This window comes from Ammospiza nelsoni, chromosome 8 (assembly GCF_027579445.1).
Source record: "Ammospiza nelsoni isolate bAmmNel1 chromosome 8, bAmmNel1.pri, whole genome shotgun sequence".
Classification (NCBI taxonomy): Eukaryota; Metazoa; Chordata; class Aves; order Passeriformes; family Passerellidae; genus Ammospiza; species Ammospiza nelsoni.
Window position 1 is genome coordinate 29,345,871 of NC_080640.1, and position 14,280 is coordinate 29,360,150.

At 38.7% G+C, this 14,280-nt stretch overlaps 1 protein-coding gene across 1 annotated transcript in view; it reads left to right on the forward strand.

The window, feature by feature from the left end:
* CABCOCO1 (ciliary associated calcium binding coiled-coil 1) overlaps nt 1–11,666 on the forward strand; it is a 50,796-nt gene extending 39,130 nt beyond the window's left edge. The window contains exons 7-9 of the mRNA XM_059477666.1: nt 7,504–7,563; nt 7,959–8,093; nt 10,820–11,666. Of these exons, the coding sequence (XP_059333649.1) occupies nt 7,504–7,563; nt 7,959–8,093; nt 10,820–10,861 (237 nt within the window). The 3' untranslated portion in view covers nt 10,862–11,666. The remainder of the gene's footprint in view (nt 1–7,503; nt 7,564–7,958; nt 8,094–10,819) is intronic.
* The last annotated feature ends 2,614 nt before the right edge of the window (nt 11,667–14,280 follow it).

Consider the following 14,280-nt stretch of genomic DNA (forward strand, 5'->3'; position numbering starts at 1 on the left):
TGGGTTGTGTTGGTTTGGGGTTTTTTTAAAGCAACCTTTTAAATGTTAGTGCAGCTATTTTCTGTAGCATTAGCTGGGGGTGAATCAATACAGACAAGCCTATCCACATCTAATGCACCTAATGACTGAGAGGAGTTTGGAGAGAGCTTGTTCATCTGGCATTTGGTGCTGAGAGAGCGTGCAGAGCACAGGACAGTTGTGTGAGGGGCTTGTCCATGACCAGTCTTGTGTGGAGAAAACGCTGATTTCAGAGGAAGTGGGTAGAAAGGGAAGGCTGTACAAGAGCAGTGGCAGACAAAGGCAGGAGGTGGGACCTCTTTCCAGCATCAGGCAGTGACTGCCCTTCACTGTGCCAACAGCAAAATGCTATTTTTCTGCTCTCTGCAGGCGCCCCTGGGCTCTTCTCTAGCCCTTTTTGTTCTAAAAAGTGGAGGGATTTAGTTTTCCTAGGTTTTTGGAATCTTGGTGCCTTTTTTTCCTGTTTAGGTAAAGCCTGAAGTGTGTGCCTGCTGAACTAAGAGAAGTTTGGTGGTGCTCAGCTGCAGGGGCACACAGGCTGCTCTGAACTGGTGTGTGCAGAGCCTGAGACACACTGGAGATTCACACATGCTGGAAACAGGCATGTCTACATTAGCAGGCTTTTTTTGGAAGTCCTGAGGCTGACCTAAAGCCCTGTGGAACAGTAAGAGTTGGTGAGATATTGCTGCATCTCGGATGTAACACCTGTAAATAACAGTCCAGGATAGTGCCAACAGCTGTCTGACTGTTTCCCTAGACACTCAGGGTGCAGGAGGAACACGTGGTGCTGGTAATCATCTCTGAGTTCCTACAGTGACCATTTGAATAAAAAAGGGAATATTTCATGCTTCTTACACCAGGCAAACCAGGGACTCCGAGTGAGCTTTCCTAGGTTCCCCTTGGGAAAAGGCCAGAGAGCAGGCTGTGCTTGCTGCAGTCCAGGGCAGGTACATTAAGGAATTTTTAGGTTCTTAATTTATCTTAGTTGACTGTCTCTCAGGAGAGGCAATTGTCTTTGCACTTCCTGCAAGCAGAGGTTTAGGGGGTTGACTGAGCCCCTAAAGCAGGTGTGATGAATACCAGCCCCCCAAGCAATTTAATTCTTATAGGCCATTTCGTTGCCAAAGGCACGTGCTCTCATGCAAATTGGTTTTCTGAGAGTATGGAATTGCAGTATTTATAAAATGTTTGAAGCCTGGTCCCTGAAAGAGGTGCAGAGATGCCCCTGGCCAAATTTTGTTTCACGTTTTTATCATAATGTTTTCAGCATTCATATTGGTTCTTTACTGATAAAGTAATGTGGTAAAAAAGATGCACAACAAGTTTAAAGCTCCAGCCTGATAAAGGTGGATGCCACTGCCTGTTTTTCATTGGGTTCAACAGAAGTTATTTTCGTGGTTTTCAGATGTGATCATATGAGTAATAAAAGGGCCTTCATTTTTAAAAACCATTTGTAGCTCTAGATAGGTGGTTCCTGTGGGAACGGTGCTTGTGGTGTTTTTTTGTTTATTTTTTAAATTACTTTAGATCCCTGTTGATTATGATTGTGTGGCCAATATAGGAGCTGGTTGTTCTTTGCTTTCCATGGCTTGTTCCATAGCCCCTTGAAGTGGAAAGGGGGGAGTTCATACTTTGAAGACTCCAGACATGCAAGAGTTGCACTTTCAAGAACAAAGAAACCAAAATTGTTCACCCCTCCTGAAAATCTGTACATATTTTTTAAAGGGTTATGTTAGCCTTGAGTATTTAGAATGATGAGACGTATCCCAAAAAATAATAAGTTTCTTAAAAATAATTGTTTGGTTCTTTTTCCTTGCTGTCTAGTTTTTTAGCTTTTAAGATTCATGTTTTCAATCTTTCCTCTGCAACCATAAGAACTAACTTTATTTTTAAATGAAAGCTGAGATTCTCTTGTAATCCCATAACTCTGGGAGATTTGGCAATGCTAAATGCAATGTGAATTTAGAGTGACCATTCCAAGGTGAATCATTCAGTGATGTGTCCTCAGCATTAAAGCCAGCTGGGATTTTTGTCTTTTATTTTGTCTTTCTAAATAATCTGCAAATTGGCAGCAATAACTGGAAGCTTGGTGAAAGCAGTAGAAGACAACTGCAGCCTAGTAAAATCAGGGGGTTTTATTGTTGGGTTTTTTTCCTGGTATGTTAAGATAGATTCTTACAGAATCTAGGCATTAAGGACACTCTGAATTAAGATATCTCTGGAGATGAAGGCTTTGGTTGTTTTTGTAGAAGCACCCTTTTCTACTCAGTCAAGCATTAAAATTGGCAGCAGCTCCTGGAGTAGCAAGAAAATCCTGGTTGTCCTCATGTAGTTACTGAAAACAGTAAGAGGATATGTAAAAGCTTTAACTCCAAGGAAAAATATTTATAACTGTGACATTGTGTTTCCTTACAGTAATTTATGGGCGAAATGTAGGAAAGGAGGAACACAAGCTATAAATAATATTTCTTATGTAAACATAATGGCAGTAGCAAATTCTTTTTATTTAAAAATTAATATTGATGTTCATTAATATAAATTACCACATTTCAGATGACTCTGATGTCCTTGAGGCCAGATGTCACTGACTGATTTACAGCTTCCTGGGGGGAGGAGGAGATCCTGTTTTGTCAATGTAGGCACCAAATTGCTTCAAATAGCTATTTTAGACTAGATTCTTTACTAATGTATTGTCAGCAAAGTCGATTCACATCACAGATCAGAAACATGGAAAACTCTTTTAGAACATATTGACTTGGATTTTTGAAATGCAGGAATAAGAGCATAAAGCCTACCTTTGACTCACTGAACCCCTGTTTCTTTTAGGAGTAGTGGTTTGAAAACTCTTGCCCAGGAACACGCACACAGAATTTCCATGTGCATCATTAGCAGCCAGGGACATCCTTCAGAGGCAGAGTTTTAGGCCCTCATTGGTCTTAATTCTACTTTTAATATTAATACAAATGTGTGTAGTGAGGGTGTGCAGGAGGAAGCTCCGCCACCTCAGTCACACCACAGAGATCAGGTATCTGGATTAAGTTTTTGAGTGCTTTGTAAAATCCTTTGGACCTCGTGTACTCAGTTGCTGCAGAAGAGGATGGCAGATGTGTTTGTAGAGCTATCAGCAGCTCCCAGGAACCTCCTGTGGGAACGCTCGTGGGCGATGCCTCCGCAGGCAGGTGGGGTGGATTTGTTGTGTTTGCATATGCTGGCAGGTAAAAGGGGAGGGATTAAAAAAAGCAGGCTGGTTTGAGTCAGTGCATCTCTGTCCATTAGGTATTCATTCAAATTCAACCACATGAAATACAGGCATCCAACAAACCACCTCTTGTAAGTGCCTTTTATTGCAGCAGCTGAAATTCAGCACATTTGTAGGTGTGGGGCCCACCATGTTTAGCATGAATAGCAAACTAATGTAAATTCTGTAAATCCTCTGTATTACAGAGTTTGTTTGATAGCAAAGCTCACATACATATGAGAGAAATCTGTGCAGGCCTCTGGTAGGATAAGGTCCCATGGCATACAAGTAAAAACTGCACAGGTGATTTGAATATAAAGAATAATGCACAAAGAACTCCCTTTTTGAAATTCATCTGCCCTTCATATAAATCAAACCTATATCCATTGAAAGGCTTGGAAAGATGTTATGAGACTTTAGAAATGGTCCATGTTGAACGTGGGATCTTTTTTCCAATCCTTATAAATAATTCTTTTCCTGTGTTTGGTAAGTTTAGCTGCAGAGAATTTATGTTAAGACTGTGTAGAAAGGAGTAAGAATTTCAGGTAATATCAAGCTGAGAATTTGGTTTTAAAATATTTCTGTGGTACAAAAGCTTTCTGTCAAAGAGGCAAATGCATCACCCCCTCAGTCTTTTTTCTCGTTTATGAAATAAGTAAACATAAACTCTGAATTCTCATTTTCAGTAAGCATGTTAGTAAAGCCAAACTGACCTTGACCTTAGCTTTGCTAATTCCCAAACTCTGATATTTATTCCTGGAGTAGATTGTTCCCCTTCATACCACATACATAAATACTGCAAACCTTTTCAATGCCTTGAATTAGAGTGTAAGTAAATAGCTAGTTTTAATCTACATAATATTTTGAGAGCAGACATTCTGTGCTATGACTATTAAGATATTCCCAGCAGCCATTTCTATAATACTAAAACCTCTTATATGTATTATTAAAAGTAACACTATCAGCCAGGGCTTGTTATATGCCACAGAAACTTTAAATAATAAAATACAGAATGGATAAAATCTGTAATAATAGTAACTTAAGAAAAATTAATTTAAGTAAGAGATAACATCAGGGAGAAAATGCAATGGTATATTGGTAAGTTATGCAAAGCTAATTTTATTATAACTACCACATCTGTGGAATTCATCTATTAGAACGCTTTACCAATCTTCTTTCCTGTTATTATTCTGTTGTAGAAATTTCCCTCTGTACTATCTTACTGTCTTTTCTCTGCCTACATTTGTAAAAAGGCAATTTGCTACCTCTCAACAACAAGAAAAGTGTATGAGTTTATGTACAGAACAACACAGCGCTTTTTATACAAACCTGCCTGTATGCAGACTTGTAGCAGTAAGAATTGCAGAGCAGGGCTGTGGCACGGGGCTGTGCTCTGAGAGCAGTGTCTGCTCTCAGCCAGGCTGGTGCCCTGGGCTGGGGAGGTGCTGCTGACCCATCAGCCCATGTCAAGCTGTGCTGACTTCCCGGCCCAGCGGCCTCCTGGCACCCCACCTCACCCCAGAACTGGTAAGAATAGTGCACCTAATTGTCCTTTCAGTCTCTTTCAGAGCAGCTGACACTGATATGCCAGCTACATTTGTGCAACTGCCTCACAATGTCTTGATGTTTGAATTCCTGTGGACCTGCTGGACCGCAGTGTGCAGGAAAATATTGCCAATTAATTTTTAAGGCATTATCATCTTGCCAAACTGTTCCTCACATTTCGATAGTTATATTGATTCAAGAGGACACTTTGAGTAATACATCTTTGTCATAGTGAATAATGCTCACATAATGACAAATCTTCAGGAATTAAAAAAAGGAGAGTGAAGTTTTTAATGTAGGTCAGTGGAAGTAATTCACCATAAATTTACTCAGTCTTCAGAAACTAGCAACATTTTTTTAAAACCTTTGTAACTGTATAAAACTTACTGTGTCTGCTTCTCTGTTTTTAAATAGATTTTACTACAGAGCCATTGGTGCTATTAAACATGAGGTTTTGTTCAAAGGAAACACAAAGACTTAATTGTATTTTTTAAAGGAAAGTATTGCATCAGAAGGATTCATTTAAATACGTTTGTTGGCTTCGGGCTCTCACCACAATTCATTCGTTCTAATTTTCCTCTGGACTTGTTAAGGACACAATGTATAGAAGGGAGCAATGCAGAATGGCATTTTTAGGTCACTATATTTTGGCTGTAAACTGTAGTCCTGCTCATAAACTTGTTATTACTAAACAAAAAGCTTCATATTCTACATTGAAGTTTCACAGTCTTTAAAAAAAACTTTTGGCTGACTGTTGGGACTATTATGGCTCATTAAAGAGACTAGTTCTGCTGTAATTTAGTTATTTCTTAATGATCCAAGAGTTATTATTAGACATGGAACAGATGAGTAAAGAATGGCTCTCTGTAAAAAGACGCAGTGAAGTAAAAATATTATTCAGAAAAACAGAACCTCTAAAAAATCTTATCCATGCAGCAAAAGTGTATTTGATTGGCTTGGAATTGATTCTAAAAACATGGTCTATTTTTATTACATAATTTGATTTTTTTTTTAATTTGGACTGGAGAAAATAAATGGAATGATAATTTAATCTAAATAAAAAATATATTTTTAGTGAATAGGTTACTAAGCAAAAAATATTATTTTAAGGAAGCAGAAAGTAATTTTGAATTGTCATCCACTTCAGCTAATATTTTTAATAAGAAAATATAAGGGAAGAAAATTGAGATAGTTGCTAAATTAAAAAAGCTCTAGTTTTTTAAAAACTAGAATTTGAATACAATGTGTCTTTGTTTTTGAAAGAAATACAGTTTGAGTCAGTTTTTTCATTTTGATTCCAAGCACAAACTTTCTGACTATTTCTTTTGTGAGTATGTAGGCATTGACAAAGTGCTGAAAATTTGAATTACAGTGATAAAAGAAAATGCTTCTATAACTCTGTTTTTCTCCTCGGTTACAATCTGTAAATCTTTCTGTCAGCCTGTTAGGTTCTTATAAACACGGGCTAATGCTATCTACCTACTTTACTGAGCTCACACATAACAGGGAACCTTGGTGGTAGTGACAGAGTCCAAACAGAAGTTCTGAAAAGCTTTTAGGACTACAAAAGAGATTTTTATTGTAATGAAGTGGCTAGGTCTAACTTTGTATTTTCAGTTGTTGCTATCACTTCTGCAGATGTATAGAAGCTTTAATATTTTCAGCGTGTTAACTGTAGCAAGTAACTAAATGACCCAAATATCAACCTAGCTAGAATTTCAAAAGTATGAGGAAATTAATTTATGGGAATTGCAATTACCCTGATGTGAATTAATGTCGTTTACTTACACCATCCAAGCAAAATCCTGTTTGTAATCGCTGACTCAGAACTGGAACATCTGCCTCGTATTCTCGATGGGCACTTCCCCTGCAGAGGCCCCAGACACACCATTTCAGTGCTGTACCCTGCTCCTTGCTTGGCCACTAATGCCTTTTTTCGCCCTATTTGGCACATATGTTTTCTGTCATCCATTTTTTTAAAGTAGGACACAAAACCTTCTTCCTTTAGAGGACACAGGGCTGCCTTGTGCATCACTCCTGAGAACCTGAGCGTGGACTTGGTGTTCCATCCAGCTGCTCCAGGTGGGAAAAGCCATGCCCTTGTCAGAGCATTCCTGGAGCTGCAGGTCCCATGGTCCCCCTCTCTGCAGTGAGGTTCCCACGGTCACAGCAAAGCAACAAGAAGAAGCAGCAAAACTTGGACCATTAGCAACTCTTAAATTATAGTTACATATTAAAATAGTTTCCTTAGGGCCTTATTTGATTTTGTGTCACTGCAACTTCACTCCAACTGACTCCTTTGATACTCCCCTGCAATTCCAAACTGCAACAGTGTCCCCATTCAGAAGTGACAAATTTGCAGTGGGAAGACAGAATGTTACCTAAGCACTGTGTTTTCTAAACGTAATTATCCACATGAGTAAGAAGCTGTAGTGTTATGAAATTATGAAAATCATCTGTTCTTTCCAAGCATTATAAAGAGGGCCCCTTGAGATGCAACTAGAAATTAAAGCTGATCTATAATCATTTTCAGAATGCTTTCCAGTTCTGAGCACCTGGATAGTAACAGAAAAGGTATTGTTTTTTGCTGTTTGCCAACCATTTCATTTCCATTTAAAAAAACTGCAAGAAACCTCTGAGCAATAATTAAACTTAAATTACTTTCTTCTTTTTTCTTTTTTTTTTCTATTTAATACTACCAGGATGAGATTGAACTTGACCGACCTGCACTTTCCCCCTCAGCTTCAGCAACAGAATCTCAGGTACAGTTTTGTTCCTTTTAGTTTATTGGGGGCAAGGGGGGAGGGGTGTGTTTAAGCTGTTTTTCTATGAATTTCCATTGGATCCCAGTCACTGATGGCATTTATTCTCTAGAACATAGCACGCATTCTCTTGTAAGATTGAATGAAAAGACATTTAATGCAATAATGAGTCAGCAGAGAACATTTATTTGAGTGAGCCCATCTGGGCTCTCACCCTGTGGGAGGATGTGTCTGCTGGCCTGGGCAGTGTGAGACAGCCACGATGGTCTCTGTCAAGGCAGTGCTTCCCAAAAGCAGCTCTGTGTTGTTGCCTCTCTTCGTGCTGGTGCTGCTGGGTCTCAGAGAGGACAGGAGGATGTTCTAACTCAGTGTTTCCTCTGGCTGGTTGCTGCTAGGGGACTGACCAGGGGGATTGCCTGCAAGAGCCCTGTCCAGGGGCAGAATCTTCCGAGGCTGTAGCTGGTGTCACTGCTGAAGAGGAGAAGTCTGCAGTGTGTGAAATCCCAAATGAAATTATTGGCAACCTTGAGGTACTATTACTAGAAAGCTATTCACTAATTCTGTCTATGGTTAATTAGCTAGCTCAGTCTTAATGAATATAAACTGTGTTTGTGCTAAAGCTGGCAAAAAGCACATCCATATGCTGTAAAAATGGGAATTAGCCTCTATAAATAACTCCTAGTTTAGTCAGCTTACATATGATAAGATAAAAAATACTCAGTAATATGACAACATATATCTTCAGCCTTACTATGTGTCAAAAACACAGGCCAAATCCTGCTCTCAGTGATGTCAGTGATAAAATTCCTTCTTAGGGGTTCAGGACCAGCTGCTGTACTGGAGTATATGCAATGTGTGCTTAATATAAATTGTTAGATGCATCTATGTCACACATCCTTCAATTTGTGTAAGAAATGACTCACTTATGCCAATTTTAGGCTTTGTCTGGTAGGTGTGTGACTACACAAGAGCTGCCTTAATGAAACAGATCAGCTGTCAGTATGTGGTCTTCAGACTCTGAGGAGTCTATGATTTCTTTCTGTGAGGTTCATGGAAGAGAAGGAAGCTGCTGTCACTGGAATTAACAGGAAATGATTGAAAGCCAAAGAACAGATTTGCTAGGACAGATTTGCACCAAGGAGCTGCTGGAATTTGGTCTTACTGGCAAGAACCAGGTGGCATAGGGCACTTTGAACTTCAGATACAGCACATTAGACACTATTGACTAAGCAGCAGTTTAATAAATACCTAATATTATCTGAAAATACTATGGTATTGGTAAATTGCTTTGCTTGTACTATGCATCAGTGGGAAATATGAATTAGAATAATTGTATGAATTATTATATAAATTAGACTAGATTAGATCATTAGATGAACCTATTTGAGTTCATATTCCATTTCAACATGTCTTTAGAAATGGGAGGGAATCTCTGGCCTGTGTTATCTCATTCCTGTCCCTATCAATAGAAAAGAGTAAATATCTGGTTTTCACTTGACCTTCATGCCATTAACATCAGTGCTAGGAGGTTTTTTGGTTTTTTCTTTACAAGACTGCACAGATGAGAAAAATGCCTTTTTTTTTTTTTTTTGGTTTTTTTTTTGTTTGTTTGTTTGTTTGCAACTCTGGTTGTATACAAAAAAAATAATTTCCCCTCAGGTTTTAATTCTTTCACCAGTGTATCATTTTCACCTGTTTTCTCAGTTTTTTGACCTCCAAAGCAGTCTTATAATTAGATTTTTACCTGATTCATGATCAAACTCATACTGTCCTTTGTTATGTGTGAAATATAGTTTCACAATCTTCATTATGTCTCAATATAGGCATTAACAATGCAACTGTTGCACTAATTGAGTCTAGAAAATAACTTTTGGTCTGGTATCACAGTGCTGACACTGAGTGGTCTCAGCAGCAGCCATAGCAAAGTGTGGTGGCAGATGATTTTCAGTAGAGGCAGGACCAGAGCCAGAGGTGTGTAAAAACTGGAGAAGAAAAGGCATCTGGAGTGGCTGGGAGTTGAGGATCTTTGTTAGCCTAGAGGATCATTGTTCCAGCAACCAAGTATACACATCACATAAAGGGATGAAGACGTATTTGTAGATTCTTGAATTGAATATGGTGAAGACCATTTCCAAAGATTAAAAGTTGAGAGACAAATTCCAGCCTTTTGGTTCTAATCTGAGCTACTGAGAACTTTGAAAACCTTTCAGCTGTGGTTACCCATTGATATATTGCAGAATAGCACTAACAGGGATTTCTAGGACTGGCAAGCCACAAAAGTTCCTAAAATGTCAAGTTACTGCAAGTGCTTCTGGTACAAATCCATGCTTCTGGTACAAATCCATTTGCTTTATCAAAATTACCTGAATTCCATTAAGAGTGTAACTCTGAGTTTTGGAGCAGTTTATGTAGAGTCTGTAAAAGACCTGTCAGCCTGTCCCAGTTGTTTGAACAAAACTTTATGACTCTTAGAAATACTGTCATTGCACTCTTTCCATGTCTCTTGTCTTTTTGCAGTGAGCAATTCTCATACTGAAAAATATACAAGTTACCCATAAAACACCAGTGTTTGTGGCCCCTTTTTCCAGTGATCCCACATTTCCAAGTGCTCTACAATCAGAGGTTGCTATGCATTATCACTGCCAAAGATTTCATTAGAATACATCACAACCCCTGTACCTTCCCCACAAATGTTACATTGCAAATTAAACACTCAATGTCTACAGCAGTTTGGATTTCCAGAATGAGATGCATATTCATAATTGTGTTTGTAATTAAGACAGACAAGCAGCATCACAGAAATACGGTTTTTTATTGTTCATTTTCAGTAATGCTTTTTAATTCCAGCACTGTTTCAATAAAACACATTACACTAGAGAACAAACATCTGCAGCAAAGGCAAACACTAGGAACAGCCCGGTCCCAAAGCAATTTTTCTGATTTGGTGTCTATTGGTAAAGGCTGTCTGGGAATAGAGGAAAATTAGCTTATCTCCAAGACAAGGTTAGGTGAGGAATGGCTGTCCCAGATCCCTTCCTGCTCATGGCAGCCGTGCCATCCATCGGAATGGTGCAGGGCAATGTGATAACGCGCTATCACCTAAGGACAGACGGCAACACCGGTCTGTCTGCAAAACAGGAAGGTGTGGAGGATAATGGCTGCCTTGCTGCTCCACTCTGTGTCAAGACCACAAAGACAATGTGCACCCTAAGATAGCTCCATCATAACCTCTTCTTTCTTCTGATTTGCTTTACAGGCAGACTTAAAAGAAAAGCTGCAAATGCAGGAAGAAGCTTAGACTTGGTGAAGAGAAAAATTGAAAAGTCCTAAATAGCCAGATAAGAAAGGTGATGCTGGGTTTTGCAGGAATTGGGCAGTAGGGGATGGCACATACAAAGGCTGGCTCACTACCTGAATCAAATTACTTTTGTATAGAGGAAAATGGTTCTGTTAACATTTACTTTGAAGTATTTCATCCCAGTTCCTCAAATTTATGGTGTTCTGCCAGCGTTGTTGTTTAGTTTAGACTTAAGTTGAAGATTATAAACAGAAGGGCAGGTAATTAAAACACGTTGAAGTTCAGTTTATTTCTGAATACAGTTTTAAATTCTGACTTAAAAAAAAAAAAAAAGGTGCAGTTTTAATCTTCCAGTTGTGAAATACTTAACAGTTTCTGCTTTACACCTATGGTTTTTTTCAGGAAATGTTGCTACAAGGAAAATACATAGAGGGAAAACATTATTTTGAGGCACTGTAACTATAATAAGGGGAGAATTTAATTAACATGTAATTACGCACCTTGCACTGTAGCTGTTCATTAATAATATGTATGTTATTTTGTTTTAATTTGCTTCCTATGCTTTAAAAAAAATTTAATAGCTTACACTTCTTTCTTTCCACCATATTAAAATTGCATAACTGAAGAGTTTGCACTTAAGTATTCCAAGAAGAGGTTCTTTAGATTTCAGTGGATTATTTTCTGGAATGCATGTATCCTTTCATCTGAGAATGTTTCCATATTTTGTCAGACATTATAGAAATGTTTCATGCTCAAAAGGAATCCAACCAAATAAATGACCTCAGAAGAACCAGTTGAACATCTATGTTTCAAACTTGCAGTCTGTATTTGTTGTGTCACAGAACTCTGTGCCCTAGAAAGCATGTGAAATACAAGTCATGCTTTGAAGCATAAAGGCTGGATTGGATTGCATGTTTAGTGGAATACATGAGAAACAGAGTATTTTATTCATTGCATTTTCATATTTATTGACCACTAAGTAGAAAGTTAGATTTTGTTTAATTTCATCCTCATTTTTTGATGGTGGTAAATGAAAAAAATTTGCAAGCCTGACTCAGCCAGTCCAAAGAAGAAAACAGCTTGTAGCAGTTTTCCTAAAAGGTCTGATTTGATGCTGCCTGACTTTCAAGGCTGGTGGGCACAGGGCTGAGCGTGCAGCTGGAAGGGTCATTGCCATGTGCCCAGCAGGACGTGGTCCCACAGCTGCAGACAACACCCAGGAGCTGTGCCTGGGCACCAGGAGCCTGGGTGTGCTCTGCAGAGAGCGTGCCCAGTGTGGGCACAGAGCTCCTGCAAACCAGTGGTTCACTGGTTGAAGGCACAGAGCATTTTGCTTGGTCTCATGCACTAAGAAAAATTCTTCCCCTGGTATGTGATAAGGAGAAGTAAGGCCTGTAATGATTCACTTCCAAGTTCTCTTGATTGCTGTTTCCAGTGCTGGCCAGAAAACTAGTGAGAGCTTCCATTCAGCTGTTAAAAGCTGACTGTTCTGCTTTGAACAATGAAGGAATTATTGAAGCATTATTAGTTTTGTCTTCAAAAAAAATTTTGATTCCTGGTTATGTTCTTTGTTATTTTATTCCTATGAAATATGATTTTTTTGTTAACGAAAGTTTCTGAAATCAGAATGTCCTTTATTTTGATATATAAATCCATCTCCCAAGACATTATGCTAATGTCACCATTTCCCTAGTTTTGAACTCAAAGGTGAGAACAGAACTTTTGAAGAGAGCTGTCCATATGACAAAGAGTATTTAAAATACTTTTTAGTGAAAATGTGTTATTGGCAATTTAGCATTGTTTAGCACTTCAGACCTAAATCTGAGGGCTGCAACATTCCTGCTGTAGTGCTAAACAGAAAGGGACTAACTATGGTTTATATTAAGACCAATGCTAAACAAAGACTTTTGCCCATAGCTCTTTCTCCCTCTCCCAGATTTTGTCGAACCTCTGGGAAATTTTAAAGTGCTTTGAAGATGAAAAATAGTATATGAACCTCAAGTATTACTGTGATGATTTGTTAGCAGTCAATCTTAGTACATATGCATAACAGCTGAGGTAGTGCAGAAATCCAGAGTGAAGTCCAAATCCCACAAACCATTTTCGTAACCAACTTTCTGCTCAACTAAATAATGCTCCCAATAAAGAATAGCAGACCCTGGGATTTTTTGGGAGTGGGAAGGAGGATGGTTAGGAGCCTGAGGGAGGGAAGATGAGTAAAAGGTAGACATAGCATCTCTCTAAGCAGTCAGAGTGTGAGTTCTGACACAGCATATGAACATCGAATTGAAGAATTCTTTAATGTCTTCAGAATGTTAATATGAAATGCAAAACATCATGCTTTGGATAGATGGGTAAGAACAAAATGTTCAGATGCAATATGGTGCATTAGGAACAGTCTCCATTCTGTATTCCTGGCTTTCCCATTGGTTTAAATCAAGCTTGCTGTTTCTCCAGTCTCTCATGTCATGTTGAGTTACTGCTGTAGTCATCTCTAAAAATAATTATGCTGTCATTCCTTGGACCTACACTTGAGGCTTTGGTATTACTATCTTTGAGTTTTTTTGGGGTTTTTTGCCACACTGTTGATCTAACAAAGTTCTTTACAATGCACATACATAGCATAGTTCTTAACAGGTTCCCACCCTACAGAGCTCTCAATTTAAAGCAGATAGATCTTGTAGAAATGAAGAGATGTTGTGTTCTACCTTGTCTGCCAGAGAAGTGGTGGTTTTCCAGGGGCAGAGGACAGATGAAACAGTATAGTTTCTCCTATATAAGGTATAATATTGATGCTTTTTAGCATCTTCATGGCAAAATCTTGGTCTGTACTAGCATTTTATAATGAGACAGCACACAACTAGTAATTATCCTCTGTGAAAGAAAAGCTCTATTTTCAGGCAGTGCTTTTCTTCATTACACTGTCAGTGTGATGGAAGTTTAGATGGAAAGCAGCTTTTCTAGTAAGAAACTGGCTTGAAAGTGATGGGAGAGGAGACAAAAAGAGAAGACAGTTTTTTACCTGTTTTATAGTATTTTATCATGACCTTTTCTTCTCAAGCTTTTCTTCTCTTCTTTTGCACCGAATTTTGATTTGAATTTGAAAATTGCCACACTGTTTCTTTCCTAAAATTGCAACTGGCATTCCTGGAAAAATTGTTTTCCTAGAAAAGCCACTGTGCGTAGGCTTCAAATTCAGTTTTTCATAAGTGAGAATAAGACATTTTCTTCAATAACCTACACTGCCAACCTGACCACAGAACATGGGCAAAGTCAGCACTGGCCTGTTTCAGTCAGGCTCTTCAGCACATGATCCAGCTGACCACTCACACATGTTCATCCAGATGGGCGTGTTGTACTTACCTGAAAAGCCTCTGGAGTACAGGTTTGGTCCTGGGCTGACCCAGAAGGGTGTAGAA